At 43.0% G+C, this 16,930-nt stretch overlaps 1 protein-coding gene across 2 annotated transcripts in view; it reads left to right on the forward strand.

Annotated features, from left to right (window-relative positions):
- The first annotated feature begins 1,241 nt into the window (after nt 1-1,241).
- The window catches only part of PRKAA2 (protein kinase AMP-activated catalytic subunit alpha 2), a 62,031-nt gene continuing 46,342 nt past the window's right edge, over nt 1,242-16,930 (forward strand). For both annotated transcript variants that reach the window (XM_079982127.1, XM_079982126.1), the window contains exons 1-7: nt 1,242-1,391; nt 7,963-8,104; nt 9,448-9,541; nt 12,796-12,940; nt 14,001-14,088; nt 14,640-14,864; nt 15,667-16,168. In XM_079982127.1, the coding sequence (XP_079838253.1) occupies nt 1,292-1,391; nt 7,963-8,104; nt 9,448-9,541; nt 12,796-12,940; nt 14,001-14,088; nt 14,640-14,864; nt 15,667-16,168 (1,296 nt within the window). In that variant the 5' untranslated portion in view covers nt 1,242-1,291. The remainder of the gene's footprint in view (nt 1,392-7,962; nt 8,105-9,447; nt 9,542-12,795; nt 12,941-14,000; nt 14,089-14,639; nt 14,865-15,666; nt 16,169-16,930) is intronic.

Raw genomic sequence — 16,930 nt, forward strand, 5'->3', positions numbered from 1 at the left:
TGGAAACCACCTTGGGTATTGTGAAATAGAAAGACGGTATACAAATTAAAAGTGAAATGAAAATGAAAAATGAAATTTTGAAATGCAGCCAACAATCGTCCTTGATCACCAATGCTAAAAACTAGCAAACCTGATGAACGAAAATAGATGCCTGGCACATTTAATGTCGTTTCAGATTTTTATCTACTTCCCCCAGCTTGCCTTTTCCCCGCCAGAAGCCGTCTCACTCAACTTCCTATGGATACTTCCAAAACCACACATTTGGCAGCCACCACTCCTCTCCAGCAGCGTGCCAAACATATTTTTCAAAAGGTGGTAAAACTATATATACATACCACTGTTCTTCTGGTCAAGGGTTAATGTGAGGGTCTAACAGTGCAATGCTACACATGTCTACCCAGAAATAGGTCTCTTTTGAGTTCAACGGGACTTATTTCCATTTAAGTGTGTATAACTGGATTGCAGCCTAAAACGGTTTGCATTGCAAAGTTTCAGCTCAGGAAGTTATCGAGAAAAGAAAAACACCCAAGCATGGAGACTTAGAATGAGCTCCTCCTTTGGCAATTATTAAAGGAACAACGGAAGGACAGCTCTGCTTGTGTTCCCTTGCACAAGATCAAGGTGGACAAAATGTTCCTTCTGCAATATCGGCGACATATTGATAGACCTCCTTTCAGCAGGTAGAGCACGAGACTCTCAATCTCATGGTCACGTTGTGCCAAAGATTCCTTCATGGTAGGGGGCTGGACTAGATGATCACGGCGCTCCTTTCCAATTCTATGATTCTTTCACAAGGCGGCTTACCAAAATAAAACAGTAACAGTAAAATAAGGAAGGGAGAGCCTGGATAGCTCACTTGGTTAGAGCGTGGTGCTGATAACGCAGCCGCATATCCTTGCACTGCAAGGGGGGGGGGGGGCTTAGATGATCCTGAGATCTGCGCTTCTACGATCCGGAAAGAACCTAAAACCGCAAGACTGTCTCTGAACATGTGCCGAGTGAAAGGCCGTACCCACAGTCTAGTCCAGCGAAGCTTGCAGGGGTTTGTGGGGGCACGAGCCCTTTCTCCTTTCGATGCCATTTTATAGAGTAAGTTCCTTCCCTTAGGGGCCACCCGGCGCCTCCAGAAGCTCAGCGCCCCACGTCCCTTACCTGGCCCCCTCCCTCTCCTGCCCTCCCTCTCCGCGCCGCCTGCCTGCCTGCCTGCCTCCGCCTCGCCTCGCCTCCCCTCCCGGCCCTGCCCTGCTGCATTGTGGTCCGGCCCGGCCGGCGGCGGCAGCGCCGAGCGAAGATGGCTGAGAAGCAGCCGCAGAAGCACGACGGGCGCGTGAAGATCGGCCACTACGTGCTGGGGGACACTCTGGGGGTCGGCACCTTCGGCAAAGTCAAGAGCTGAGTATGGGGCGCGGGAGGGGCGGGCTCGGGGCTGCAGCCGAGGAGGGGAGGGAGAGAGGGAGAGATGGAGCGCGCGCGCGCGGAAGCGCCTCCAAGGCGCAGCGCGCGCACCCCCCCCCAAAAAAAAATACGCACACGCGCCGCAGGCACCAGGCGACAGCCCCGCGCTCAGTTATCCCTCCGTCTCCATCCTGCACCTTTCATCCCCAGAGCCCCCCCTTCCCGAACACCTCCCCCACCCCGGTGCCCCCCACCCCACAGTATATCCCTTTTTATCTGAGGCAGCCACCGGCATAGGAGCCAACTCACAATAAAATTTTTGAGCCCCCCCTTCCCGTTTCGAAGTTCATGGGCATTGCCCTTCAAATGGCATCCGTGTCATGTGATCGGTTATGTGGGGCTTACCTGGGCCCCCCAATATTTCAGTCAAGTTGGCACCCCTGGTAATGCCATTCAGACACAAACACACGTGTATATGTGATCAATATGTCATGGAATGTGATCGGTTATGTGTGGCAGGGCTTACCTGCCCCCCCCCCCAATATTTCATTCAAGTTGGCACCCCTGCTTTGCATTTTCATCTGACCTTCCATTCAGCCAGGCACCCAGTCCAGAATTCCCCCTCAGCTCCTCCCATAAACACCTTTGCACTCTCCTCCCTGCTGCCTTCAGAAACCCGCAATAGGATGCAGGTGAATGATGACAGGGGCTTAGAGCGTTAGGGTCTTTTTCAAAGACTCGTGAATTGTAGAATTGGAAGGGACCAAGAGGGTCATCTAGTCTAGCCCCTTGAAATGCAGGAATCTTTTGGCCAACGCTGAGATTAAGCATCTCATGCTCTACCAACTGATATACAGTATTTGGAAGTTCTCCTAGGGTTAGAAGACAAAAAGCTCATGGCTTGAAATCGGGAGCACCTGGCAAGCCTCCAGCACACATACCTTCCTCTTTTCTCTTTCAGTCAGCGCTGACAGTACACATGAGCTGTGTATATATGCTTTAGCAAAATAAAAGTGTCAGGGAGAGGGGTCCCTGCTCTGATGAGAAGGGAACGTGACACTGTGGAAAGGACAGGAGGGGATAAATAGAGGCAAAATGTGTGCAAGCCGAATGCGGTTACCCACACTGCTTGGCCTCCAGTTAATGAATCACACAGCCTTTCCTCCCTTCATTCCTGTAGGATGTGCACTGCATTGTGAGCCCTGCCTCTGGCTGCTCTGGCATGTACACATCTTGCTCCCTCCAGCATTTGCACAAGGTGCAACAACATTGGACATCTTCAGCTCACATAACCTTGGTCTTTGGCTGCCCTATAGTAGCCTTTTAGAATAAACTTCATGGGCATGCTGTCACCAAAGAAACAGTTTCAAGAGGAATAGCTGTGTTAGGTCACAAAACTCCTGGCTAACAGTTTAATTATGGCATCATCAGTTGAAATGGACTGTACTTCATGAAAGCTTATACTGTTCTAAATTCAACAGACTTTGAGGTGTTAAAGCTGAAGTGAACTGTAGTCCACAAAAGCTTGTTTTATCACCAAAGAGATGCTAAGCTATTAGAAGCTATTTCTATTATTATTACTATTTATGAAGTTGTTGTTGTGAGATATTTTCCAGTGTTGAATGGCAGAAAATGTCATTCATACATGAGTCTGATTCTTTGCAAATCCATGGAGAATCTTCACATTGTGAAGTATTTTTTCCAAGGTTAGCATGAAGTTAATGCAACACAATTCTGTGCATATTTATTCAGATATAAGTCCCTTTGTGTTCAGTTGGGTTTTCTCCCAGGTAAATATGCACAGGATTGCAGCCATATTTGTTACATTTTTTTAAAGGAGCTCAGATGACATACATGGTTAATTCTACCCATTTTATCGTTGCAAAAAGCTTGAAGCGGAAAAGTAGTGAACTGCCCAAGGCCACCCAGTCGCTGGATGAGGATTGAACCTGAGTTTCCTCAGTTTAAGTCCAGAACCACACTGATTTCTTAATCACACAGACCCTCCCATCTGTCATACTCTGCCCAAATCATATCCCAATCATTGCAAAATAAAGTCCAGGCTTGTCAATTGCCACTTGCCAAGTTGCTTGTAGGAAGCAAGATTTGCTCCCAAGCAAGAAATTATTTTTATTCTTTTCCCCTTAACAGCCTGATCCTATGCATATTTTACTCAGAAATGAGTCCCACTGAGCTCAGTGAGGCTTAGTCTTAAATAAATATGTATAGGATTGTTGTCATCATTCATTGGTGTGCTACAGACTACTAACGTGGGTGGGCTAGTAAAACATTTTTTAGGGCTAGTAACTTTAATGGGCTCATTTGCAAGGTTGAAAAATACTGTTTTTCAGTGGGTATGAAAGGTTAGGGCGCAGCACACAGTAGCTAGTATCTAACTTTCTTAAGAACCATTGTAATAATTGAGCTGAACCATTTCCTATAATGTTGCTAAGGACACCCTCTGAGTAGACCTACTCAGAGGGAAATACTGTCTTTCAGCATTCCTGCCTTATACCATTTAATTAAAACACACACACACACACACACACATATACACAGAGTAATGTGTTAAATAGTGTATCATAGGGAGTTGTGCCTCTGCTTCATGGTTATATTAGGAACCTGAGTTACCGCACTACGCAACAAATAACACTGTCTCTCTTGCCTGCATCTCTTAAGACATTCAAGTAGGCTTAACAAGTCCCAAGGGAGCGAAACAATAATATCTCTGTATCAGTTCCTTGCTGTAAGCAAACGATGGATTACAAAGCAAACTTGTTTATTATTAATTATTAATGTATCGGCACTAAGGAAACCACAAACAGACACAGGTAGGGTTTTTTTTATTGATAACAAATGAAAGATGGGCTACTCAGTTGCAGCTTAATACTTTGGTTTGTTTGCTTTGCTGGTTTGGAGTTTAGCAAATGTTCTGTGAACTACAGCAGGTCGTAGAATAGATCATCCTAAAGTGGTCACCAAAGCATACAACTGGGACTTTGTCCCATTGGAACATATTTGCATTGTTGATCTGGGAGATGCCAGATAAGCATTTATTTATTACATTAATATACAGTACTACCTTTTATCTTCCAAGGATCTTAATGTGGTGTACGTGGTTCCCTCCCGCCCATTTCGTCCTCATCACAACCCTGTGAGGTAGGCTAGACCATGGGATGGTGACTGGCCCAAGGTCACCCAGTGAGCTTCATGGCTGAGTTGTGATTTGAACCCTGCTCTCCCAGGTCATAGCCCGATACTCTAACCATTACACCACACTGGCATAAGATGATAGACTTCCTTCTGACAGAAATAGCAGAGAGAAAATTCCAATTTCAAGGATGTTTCATACCCGCTGGGTGATATTCAGCCTTAGTTATAGAGTAGACCCGCTGAAATCCATTAAGTTTAAGTAATTTGCTTGCTGATTTCAATAGGTCTACTTTGAGTATGACTAACGTTGGCTATCACGGACGCAGGTGGCGCTGTGGGTTAAAGCCTCAGCGCCTAGGGCTTGCCGATCGAAAGGTCGGCGGTTCGAATCCCTGCGGCGGGGTGCGCTCCCGCTGCTCGGTCCCAGCGCCTGCCAACCTAGCAGTTCGAAAGCACCCCCGGGTGCAAGTAGATAAATAGGGACCGCTTACTGGTGGGAAGGTAAACGGCGTTTCTGTGTGCTGCGCTGGCTCGCCAGATGCAGCTTTGTCACGCTGGCCACGTGACCCGGAAGTGTCTCCGGACAGCGCTGGCCCCTGGCCTCTTAAGTGAGATGGGCGCACAACCCCAGAGTCTGTCAAGACTGGCCCGTACGGGCAGGGGTACCTTTACCTTTTAACGTTGGCTATCATCCATTCACTCAGTGATCACCAGCATTGCTATCATGTGCTTAGTCTCTTTTCCAGTCAGTTATTCCCTAAAATATCAAGGGATGATTAGGCCCTCACTCTGCCCCCCCCCCCCATGTATAAAAACACTAGCCTTAGCTGCATCCTCAAAAGAACATGTAATGTGTGTGAGTTCAGCTGCAGGAGCAAGCTGTGAACTCAGTGAGTGCTGTTCCCACTACTTCTAAGGCCCAGATTATTTCATGCATGTGTATATACAGCTGGCATCTTTGTTGTTTCATCTCCCAGAGCAAAATATTAGCAGTACAGTTGTCAGGAAACATGTCGTGCTTTACTCCTGTACAATACAAACGTAGCATTCAGGAAGTAGCAGGTAAAGATTTTTAGAGGCTCAAGATGAATGCATTTATTGCCTGCTAATGTATGCAGAACAAGCTGCTTAGAGGTATAGGAATGATCAAACTAGGATAACTGTTACTAGACTAATTTGTGGCCCATATTTTTTTGGCTGTGGCACTGCAATAGGGTGCAGGAACAAAAGTTACTAAACATGGGTTTGCTAGGATCCTGGGAGCATAGTTACAACCTGGAATATGAAGGGGTGTCCAGATGCTAAAGCTGACATGGCCCTGCATGTTTTAGTGTTTGTGTAGATATAAGAAAAATATTCTTATTTTGGCATCTGCATCATATTGCAGCAATGGTAAGAAAAGACCCCCCCCCCCTCTTTTATGCAGCTGCCTAAAGCACAAAAGCCAAATCCTCTTTCACACTTGGTCACCCAAGGCATGAAAAGCTATATGATGTGCACCCATTTTGTTGAAGCAAATACCTCAAGTTTGCACAGAAACATACTGAAGGACTTGGTTTCACTCTGTGTTTGGCTGTTTATGAAATAGCATAGTGGCTGCAGCAGGCAATCGAGGGATATGGAGCAGAGTGAATTTCCATAACAGGAAAAGGAATGATAATTCTTATTTAGCCCTCCTGTCGTTTCACAGCAATCGGTTGGGAACATTTCTTAGGGTTTATGTTTGCCAGAGAAACGTCGAGATAGAGGCATAGATTTTCACTAGAGGCACCCATTGTCAAGTGGGATTCAACCATATACGGGCATATTCATGTTGCACAGTTATGGTTGGTTTGATTTAGTGCCTTTGTGAAACAAACCCTCTTCCCCAAATACCAGACTTCTTGCAAAAAGGAACGCGATGGGGAAATGCACTAGAAAGGGTGGATAATGCTACCTTCATGTACCGTTGTCTAGCCTCCCTGCAAACAAATCAGAATAAATGCTCACTGCTCCATAGGTCATATAGCTAGAGGAAAAACCCTTTTTCAGTGGTACCCCAGCTGTGGAATGCTCTCTGCAGAGAGGCTTGCAGTCTTTTTGGTGACAGGTAAAAAAAAAGTAACCTCTTGATTTTTAAATCTAAAACCTGATTTGTTTATTTCTTGTTGCTAAAACCTTTTTGTTATATGGATTTTAATCTACGCTTTGTAGTTTACTTCATTATTAGGGCAGGATAAAAATATGGTTGATCTGTAAAATAAATAAATACACTTGTGCGATGCAGAGCATAGCATCCTGTTAACATTTCCTAGCCTAGCCGAGTACATAAAAAGGAAACAAGCCCAAGTGTTTTTATTTGGAAGTGTGGCAAAGCACTTTATTTTTAGAACACTCATATTGAGGAAAGAATTTCAGACTGCTCTTATCTCTGCTAATAATAGCGACTTGCTCACCCTATACAGCTACTGCTTTTACGACTCTGCTCCGTTCTTTAGTTGGGGCCACAGTCACTGTCACAGATAGTCTCTTGCCTAGTTTTAACATTCCATGACTTTTAAATTAGAATGCTAAGCTGTGTGAGAGTTCAGTGAATTGTATCCTAAATGGCATTTCATTGTTTGTTGTAACAAGCATAATGGCTTCTACTAGAACCTTACAGCTTGGGACGTTCTATAAAACTTCCGTTTGTTTGTTTTTCGTTTCCAGAGGGGGTGGCCACGTTGGTCTCTTGCAACATGACACACACTTTTCTGAGTTACAGATATGTTTGCGGGGAGGGCTGTAAACAGTAAGGTCAGAGGAAATGAAATGCAGAAAAGCACAGACAGTGATAATTACTTAATTAGCAGCAGTGATTCATAAAATGTTAATTCAGACATGCTGGCATTTGTAAGCCAATTAACACATGACTTTACTAAAAAAAAAAATCCTTTGTCTTAATGCAGTCCATAAATAATAGCACTGAACTCTTGATGCATTTTAATCCAACTGTTTCAAGTTGCAGTCTCCCTTTAAAGTTCCTCTGCCCCCAAGATGGCCACTCTAATGTCACAGACACATATTCTGTGAGGTTGAAATATTGCCATTTCTGATCTCAAATTTGTGTCTTGTAAGAAAAAAGAGAGAAAGTAGCTTTCAACTGCAGCGGGGGCATATTTGCTCACTGGAGTGAACCATTTGCCCTTGTTGGCAAAAATAAAAATTAAAAATTAAATCACTGGCAGCTAACATCCCTCTTCACAACCTACGAAGAGGATGATGAAATTGGGGTGGGGAGAACATTTCACCTTAGACTTAAAATTATATTATTACCTTTTGTTATTTTTGTTTCTGTTCAGGGCCAAATACCCCCTCATGACAGTCTGTCATTATTATCCAGTATACATTATACGTACTTCAATAAAGCATGAAACTTTTCTTTCTTTCGTTTAGTTGGAGAACACCAGCTCACACGGCACAAAGTAGCGGTCAAAATTTTAAATAGGCAAAAAATTCGCAGTTTGGATGTGGTTGGGAAGATCAAACGAGAAATCCAAAATCTGAAGCTTTTCCGACACCCCCATATTATCAAATTGTAAGTATTGCTGCCACTACTCCCATTGTTGCGTGTTGCATGAAATGGGGATACTGCCCTCAGGGACCCTGTGTGCTCCTGTTACTTTACTGTGTGTTGAATTAATATTTTCAAAGGTAACCTGCAATGCAATTCCAGGCACATTTATTCTGTAGTAAATTCCATTGAACTCCACTGAGTTTACTTCCTAGACACGGGTGGCGCTGTGGGTTAAACCACAGAGCCTAGGACTTGCTGATCAGAAGGTCGGCGGTTCGAATCCCCGCGACGGGGTGAGCTCCCGTTGCTCGGTCCCTGCTCCTGCCAACCTAGCAGTTCGAAAGCACGTCAAAGTGCAAGTAGATAAATAGGTACCGCTCTGGCGGGAAGGTAAACAGCATTTCTGTGCGCTGCTCTGGTTCGCCAGAAGTGGCTTAATCATGCTGGCCACATGATCCGGAAGCTCTACGCCGGCTCCCTCGGCCAATAAAGCGAGATGAGCGCCGCAACCCCAGAGTCGGTCACGACTGGACCTAATGGTCAGGGGTCCCTTTACCTTTACTTATACTTAGAACTACAGCCTTTGCTTTTCTGAAGCACAGTAAACAGGATCTTTATTGGGATTCCTTTACTTTATGACTACCAGACTAGGGTAGAGGGAAAGTTATAAAATATTGTTGTAGAACGTTCATCTCATCATCTGGGAGCTTGTGATAGTAACATACAATGGCTGGATTATACTCTGTGCTCACTGAGGAACAGAAATAAACTTGGACTTGCTGATGGATTTGAAGTAAATTCCTGGATTTTATGGAAGAGTTTGATGCGCATTTGAGCAATTTCTTGGGCGAAACAACTGAGTCTGCTTGTTAGATGTGCATCTCACTCTCTGGGATATTGTGGTTCTGTTCAAAAATGGATTTCTGAAAAGTAAAATATTTTGACTATTATACTTGGACTTCCCTATCCTCTTGCCACCACGATTCAGTTTTACCATATTACTCGAGTCTGAGTATTATCTCCCATCTTTTCAAACATTCTTGAACATCTGTAGCCACAATGGAAATTTGAAAAGAGGGTTAGTCATAAGTGAGGTATAATTATTGTGCAAAGATTCCAAGAGATTCAATAAGCTTACGGAAGAAGAAAGGTAAATCCGTCAGAGCCCAGAAACAGTTTATATCTGCTTTTATCATAAAGAATATAATAAAATTCACCTTCAGAAGTGGAAAGCAGTTATGCGTCAAGTGCTAATTTTAAGGGAAATGTTAATTTAGTAAGATTAAGTAAGCACCAGCTCTTGTCTCACTATTGAAAAAGATGCAGATAAAAAACAACATAATTTTTGTGCTTCTTTTTGTTAGGTACCAGGTCATCAGCACACCAACAGATTTTTTCATGGTAATGGAATATGTGTCTGGTGGGGAATTGTTTGATTACATCTGTAAACATGGACATGTAAGTGACTTTTTCCATTAAGGATAAATGTGTGGGCGGGAGGGAAGTGAATTCTACCGATCTATAATGTCTTTGCTAAATGAGGGTTATTTTTAAGGTTATTAAGGCCAAAAATAGAACTGGCTTCATCACAGACCTATCTGGAATGACTTGCAACTGGCCTGATGGCACTGTGGTGTCCTACACAGTCTTAGAGTGCAAACATTTTGCTGATCCATCTTGCTTTGAATTGCATATCATTTGAATAAACATGTAAGAAACAAGGCAATAACCAGTAGCAGCTTCCATGGCTCTTTATATTTGAATGCGTTCTGGCAAATGAAAGCAGTTTGGTGATAGTGATCCGGTCCTAAATATGTTCTGACATGTGTGCATGTTATGGTGGTGCAATTTTTGGGGTGACACTGCACTGGTAGAACAGCCGTTTCAGACGATGCTGAGCATTTATTTGCCGTTGCAGTATAATTTAGTGACACCTATCAGTTTACTATATAATTGCCCAGAAAAGACAATGAGCCACAGAATTTCCTAGAGTCTAGGTGATAGTTCAAGCTCAGAAGCAAGACAGAAGTGCTTGCCTCTGTAAATTTACATTTTACAGCCAATCAGCACAATTCATGGTTGAACAGTGTTTTATTTTTGTTGCCCAGATTTTCCCTGAAATAGAAATTATTAAATGCTTTTTAAAACATAGAATCTAAATTCTATGCAAAAGCAGTAATAATAAACAGATTTCGACTGCACTCCTGTACACATGTACATAAGTCTATTTTAACTCAGCAGGACTTAGTTCTGAATAGACGTGCTTAGGATTGTGCTCTTTCCATAGCGCCAATTCACAGGTTAGAGAGGATCTCATATCTATTTTTTCTTTAATCCTTCGGAAGCTATTAGCAGAATTGAAATGCTCCCTGCTGCATGCTATGTGATTGTCACCTCACCACTTGGACTGCATAAAATTCAGTATTTGAATTTTTGTACCCTGTAGTCATAATATTTCCTAATTTGATCCCTTGTTCATAATTTATTGAGAGGATATTATAATCTGCTATATAATTATACTTGTTATAGAAATACGTAAAATGTTAAGTATGTACTATCATTACCATTGTTTTACCACTATGATTAAGTGGTGAGGCGCATCCATTAATGGCCTGAATTCAGTTTAAAAATAGAGTTTCTATTAACAGACCTAGTCAACTCAGGCTGTTTCACAACAACTGCTAGGATCTTACAGACTGAGACTGTAGCTAGGGGTGCCATTTTTGAATGCTCTCTAATGGGGAGGGGGAGACTTTCCTGCAAGTATAAAAACTAGGATATCAGGAAGAGTCTAGCATGGAATAGTCTTTGGTGTCCTAGGGTTTTTTTCCTTGCGGGGTGTATCGGTAGGTGCCAGTGCCGGATTTACGTATAAGCTAAACAAGCTATAGCTTAGGGCCCCACTTTCTTGCCCCCCCCCAAAAAAAATTAAAGGAAAAATTGGATGTACATTTCCAAAATATAAGATAAAAAAACAAATAAAATAAAACCTACATACAGCAACAGTGTTTTGTGTTGTGTAGGCTCCTATAATGTAAGTAATGGGCCCAGCCTGCTAGCCTGCTCCCTAAAATATCACTGGTTTGGTCATTTCTATATATAGGGTGCCTACATTCTGCATGGACTGGTTGCGTGGCAACATGTGCAAATGGTTTTAGAAACCTATTAGGTCCATAAATTACCATATATAATATATTCAACACAAAAAAACAGTGACGATTTGTTGTTTACAAAGGACAGCTGGACATATAAAGGGCCCTATGACCTTCAGTAGCTTAGGGCCTCATCAAACCTAAATCTGGCCCTGGTAGGTGCCATAAAAAATAGATCTCCCTCACTTGGTCTGATATAGCTCATTCTACTCTCTTTCCCTTAAGATATGCACAAAGAAGTAGAAATTAAAAACTTCCACTTTCGCTTTAGTTTGTGATGTCTGAACTGAAGGAACTGTGATTTGTTCTGTGTTTAGTTTAAACAAACCAGGATCATATCATGATATGATATCCCGCTTTGTTAACAAACCATAGTTTGAATAAACCATAGTTTTTCAAGTTCAGGCATGACAGGAAACTGTAGTTAGTTGGTGCTCTCCTCATATGCATGAGGGATAAGGGCAGGGGACCATGAGGCTCATTTCAACAACACTAATACAGTGGTACCTCGGGTTAAGAACTTAATTCATTCTGGAGGTCCGTTCCTAACCTGAGGTACCACTTTAGCTAATGGGGCCTCCTGCTGCTGCCGTACCGCTGGAGCATGATTTCTGTTCTCATCCTGAAGCAAAATTCTTAACCCGAGGTACTCTTTCTGGGTTAGCGGAGTCTGTAACCTGAAACATCTGTAACCTGAGGTACCACTGTACGTTATGGAGCTGTGGGACAAGGTGAAAATGTGACCCCTCTCTGGCACATTCCTATTTCATTCTACTGTAGATCCATCCCCAGTAGCTTGGGGCTGGGGAGCGGATCTTAAACTGTGCTGGCTTTAGGTTTAAGGTTCTGGCCTGGGCAAGTTTCCTTGAGTGGGCTTTGTCCTTCACACTTTGCTGACTTGCCAGTAAAAGAGCTAGCAAGCAGGTGGCAGCACCTGCTGATCCTAATTATTACTGCCACCATCACTTATTTCCTCATCCCCCTCCAGTCCAAAACGAAAAGTAAACAAACCAGTTGCAGCAGTGGAGAGGAGCAACAACAGGGCCAAGTCTTGGGCTTTGGCTGATGCCCAAGTATGGGCACCCTTAGAGGTCAGTCCTGATTTCAAAAGTGTGAGATGAAGAGGCAGGGCCTTCTACTTTGCTGTCTCTGGCCCCCATGTTTGGTTTTTCCAAATTGGGTGCAGTCAAGGAGTGGAAGGCAAAAGTAACAAGGGCAATCTAGTTTCTTCCGTTTGCAGAGGCCTTTGGAAAATTACTGCCATGGGCTGCAATCTGTAGCAGAGAAATTTTTCAGAGCTGAACAATTGATTGGTAAAGCAGCACAGTTTTAAAGCTTAAAGGCCTTTAATTATTTGACACACTTAATTATAAGAGAATAGTGCAATGGAATGTCTCCTTGGGATGGCTCGCCTCTGTTTACTTGTTTGCTTAGTGTTGCTTACTGTAATTCTGTCTCTTGTGGCCCATTAAGGGGGCACATTTTGCCTCGCTGAGTATCCTTTCAGGACAAAAAACAAAAAACATTGAGCCTTGTTTCCCTTCCTGTGCATTTTTCTAGGTTGAAGAGCACGAAGCCAGGCGTCTTTTCCAGCAAATTCTGTCAGCTGTAGATTACTGTCATCGGCATATGGTAGTTCACAGAGACCTGAAACCAGAGAATGTGCTGCTGGATGCAAACATGAATGCCAAGATAGCTGATTTTGGTATGTGACCCCAGCAGCATTCCAGAAATGTGACCAGCTCTACGCCAATTGCTGAACTGTCTCAGGGCTAACATCCTTCAAAGAACCCAGCATCAGTTTTCATCACCATTAGCAGTTTCTTTGCTACTGTGAAAAACTTCCCAAGTTGAAAACATTAGTCTCGTCTTCACTGAGTATTAAACCTGAAGGTGGACGCTTACATAACTGGATGCTTCTCCATACTGAAAGTTTTTTAAAAATCCTGGCACATAATAAGTTGATTTCAGGGAGAAGGGTCCTAGCTTTGCCATTTCCCTGGCATCTAGTTTTCTACATCTTTTTCTTTATCTTATATGGTGGAACACTCAGCCATATGAACCTTCACCTGCAGACTGAAACAATACAATTCATACATTCACTTATCACCTCTAGGGAAAGCAGGCTTTTCTTGTTATGGTGTTGTCAGTGTGATTATAGATATATAATAGAAATCATGTACAAAATTATTTTGGATCTTTGCCACTTTTAACATTTCCTCTCAATATTTCATGCAGTTCCGTGTGGCTTCTTATACTATCAGGTTTCATTTATTTATTTTTGTCCCATTGACCATAATACTGCCCCTTAAAGCAGACAGGACAGGACTGATTGTATAGCACTGATATTCAGCTTCATGCTAGACATATAGAAACATGAGGTCCTCCTCTCTTCCCCTTGGGGCGTACAGATGCCTTCCCTCTCTAGGCCTCCATTGCACAGAGTTTACTCCAGCTCTTGAGTAACCTAGATGAAGGAACCTGAGGAAAGATGGTCCACTGAATTCTCTCCAGGGGAAATGCTTAGAATAAGCTTTGAGAATCTAGCTTTCAGTTTGAAGTAGATCTTTACAAAGACCTTTCTACCTGTAAGGAATTGTTTCTTAAGCAAATAATGCAACACAGTTCTAAGAACCTTTTTAAAATTTTTAATCTATATCTTTCCCTTCTGCCTCCCTTGCTATTTCACACACAAACACCCTTCACTCTCTTCTAGCAATGCCAACAAATGAGTCTCTCTCTTTCTCCCCTCCACAACCTTTTAGGACTGTCCAACATGATGTCAGATGGCGAATTCCTGCGAACCAGCTGTGGCTCGCCCAACTATGCAGCACCAGAAGTCATCTCTGGAAGGTAGAACTTTAAAGACCAATGGATACCCTTTTGATCAGAGGCATGTTTTTGACATGGGATTCATTCATATAGCTGAGTAGTTCGTGGTCATTTATATGTGCTTAGGTAATGTTCGTAAGGCAGCGTTCTGTCCTTCTGGTTGCACAGTTTGTTTTTAAACAAGAAACAATAGCACCAAAAGGATTTAAAATAGATACCAGGAATTGACCACCAAGGTTATTTCTGTTGACTGCACCAAGCCAAGTCCAAAGAGAGTGGACACTTCTAAGCAACACTCGAGAGAAATGTTAAGGATTTTTGGAGAATGTAGGGGAGAGCAATCAAAGAGAAGAGGCTTGAGCCGTTCCGGAATGGTGAACAGGCTCTGCACAAAGTTCAGGGAGGATGTTATTGTAATCAGATGCTCTTCCAGTTGTCACTTGGATTCAAGGCGACTGTTTAGCATTGCTTCCTTTTTCCCTCTCCCAGCTACTTAGGGTGTCCTTTGGAACTTCAGGCAAGATACTGCAATGTCTTAAGGAACTGGTTAATGGCACCTTCCTTTTGTTCAGATTGTATGCTGGCCCAGAGGTTGATATCTGGAGCTGTGGTGTTATTCTCTATGCTCTCCTCTGTGGGACTCTTCCTTTTGACGATGAGCATGTCCCAACCCTCTTTAAAAAGATCCGTGGAGGTGTCTTCTACATTCCCGAATACCTCAACCGTTCAGTTGCCACCCTCCTTATGCACATGCTGCAGGTGGATCCACTCAAACGAGCAACTATCAAGGACATCCGGTAAGGTCTGGTGCCAAAATTATAACTCGTTCCATACTAATATTTTTTTGATGATCTCTGAGAAGATCATCAGAGAAAATCAGCCAATATGTCCTTTAGAAATAATAATAAAAAAAGAAATTGGCTGAAGAGGGAACGGAGTTGACAGGCTTGAAAACATCTAATCTAACCAGCTTAACATTATTGCTACATTCTCTTTATTGCTATGTTCTTTACAGTATTTCATAAGGAGTGACTGGGAGAAAGCAAGATGAAACATCACCTAATGCAACCTCAGTTGTTGAAATAGCAAGAGCATTTGAATAATCAGAAGTGTCACAAGGATAGCCAAAATCCCTCAACTAAGCAGTACATGTCAAACTATTTATATGGTCCAAAACTACAACCCACCATAGTATTGTCTGTGGTTCTTTCATCTCCTGTTTCCAGCTCATCCCAATATCACCAGGAATGCCATATCCTGAAGCCTTGGGTGCCATTGTGAGAACATGCAGTGTAGTATATGACTAAAGAATGTGGTTGAGACTGCTTTGTCCCTTATAGCACATAGGTCACTACACCATGTGCTGTAAGGGACAAATAATTTATAGTTCTTCCTTTAATCAGCTTGTTTTACTCCTGCTCAACTCTTGGGGTCCGTAGTTTCTCAGAGCAGTGCATTTCGAAACCTCAGCCCTTTGAACTCAGAAGGGTTAAACGGGAATACATACACCAGCTTGACACTTATCATTTAACATTTTAGTCAGATCTAGGATGTTGCATAAACAGTATTATTATTCATTAGAGAAATGATTCCTTTTAGAGAACACGAGTGGTTCAAACAAGAACTGCCCAGTTACTTGTTTCCAGAGGATCCTTCTTACGACGCCAATGTTATCGACGACGATGCCGTGCGGGAAGTTTGTGAAAAATTCGAGTGCACTGAGTCAGAGGTGATGACCAGCTTGTACAGTGGGGATCCTCAAGACCAGCTTGCGGTTGCTTATCACCTTATTATTGACAATCGGAGAATCATGAACCAAGCCAGTGAGTTCTACCTTGCTTCCAGCCCTCCCACTGGCTCTTTCATGGATGACACTATGCACATCCCTCCCGGGGTGAAGCCCCACCCGGAACGGATGCCTCCTCTCGTAGCAGATACTCCCAAAGGAAAGTGCCCCTTGGATGCACTGAATACCACTAAGCCAAAGCCATTGACTGTGAAAAAAGCCAAGTGGCATTTAGGAATACGGAGTCAAAGCAGGCCTTATGACATCATGGCTGAAGTGTACCGTGCTATGAAACAGCTAGATTTTGAGTGGAAGGTAAGGAATATGAAGGCTTTGAATGCTATTCAACGTTTGATAATGGAAGTTTATATTTTACTATCTGCATACCAGGTTTTTTTAATACTTTGTAAACAACGTAGAAGCCTATTTTGGCATTAAATGACATTAAGATTAAACAATGCATTAATTAATTGTGCATTGGTGCATTATTAATAATATTTAATAATGCATTAATTAATTAATACCTCCGGTAAGTTCTCAGTTAACTGGCTTTGTTTATGTATTTGCTAATGCATTCAAATGCTGCCCCCTCAATATAATTATTCTCAGAGCAGCTTAGATCAAGAGAACAGGACAAATAAAACACACAAGAAATATTTACGGAATTTAAACTGCATAAAGCGAGCAGGAAGATTCAATCAGAGTTAAAAGGTTCGCAGCCTGGTAGAGTGTAAAGGTCTTTACCTGGTGCAGAAAGGACAGCAGAATAGGCACCAGGCCAGACTGCCCAGGGAGGCAGTTTCAGGACTGGGGCACGACAAACAAGGAGGCCCAGTGATCACCTGCCTCACCTGGTGGTGGGGACACCTGGAAGAGGGCCTCCAGCGACTATCAGAACATGGGCAAGTAGGCACTCTCCAGGTCCCCAGCTGTATTAATAATAACAGGCATAGCAATCCTAAATGAGGTTGAGGAGGACAAGTGGAGCAGCAGATCTACCACTGCAACCCAAGCCTTTCTAACTCACACTGCCCAAGGTGGAAGGCCTGCACACAAACACACATGCTTTTTTATTTT

Source organism: Podarcis cretensis (genome assembly GCF_951804945.1).
Source record: "Podarcis cretensis genome assembly, chromosome: 6".
Lineage (NCBI taxonomy): Eukaryota > Metazoa > Chordata > Lepidosauria > Squamata > Lacertidae > Podarcis > Podarcis cretensis.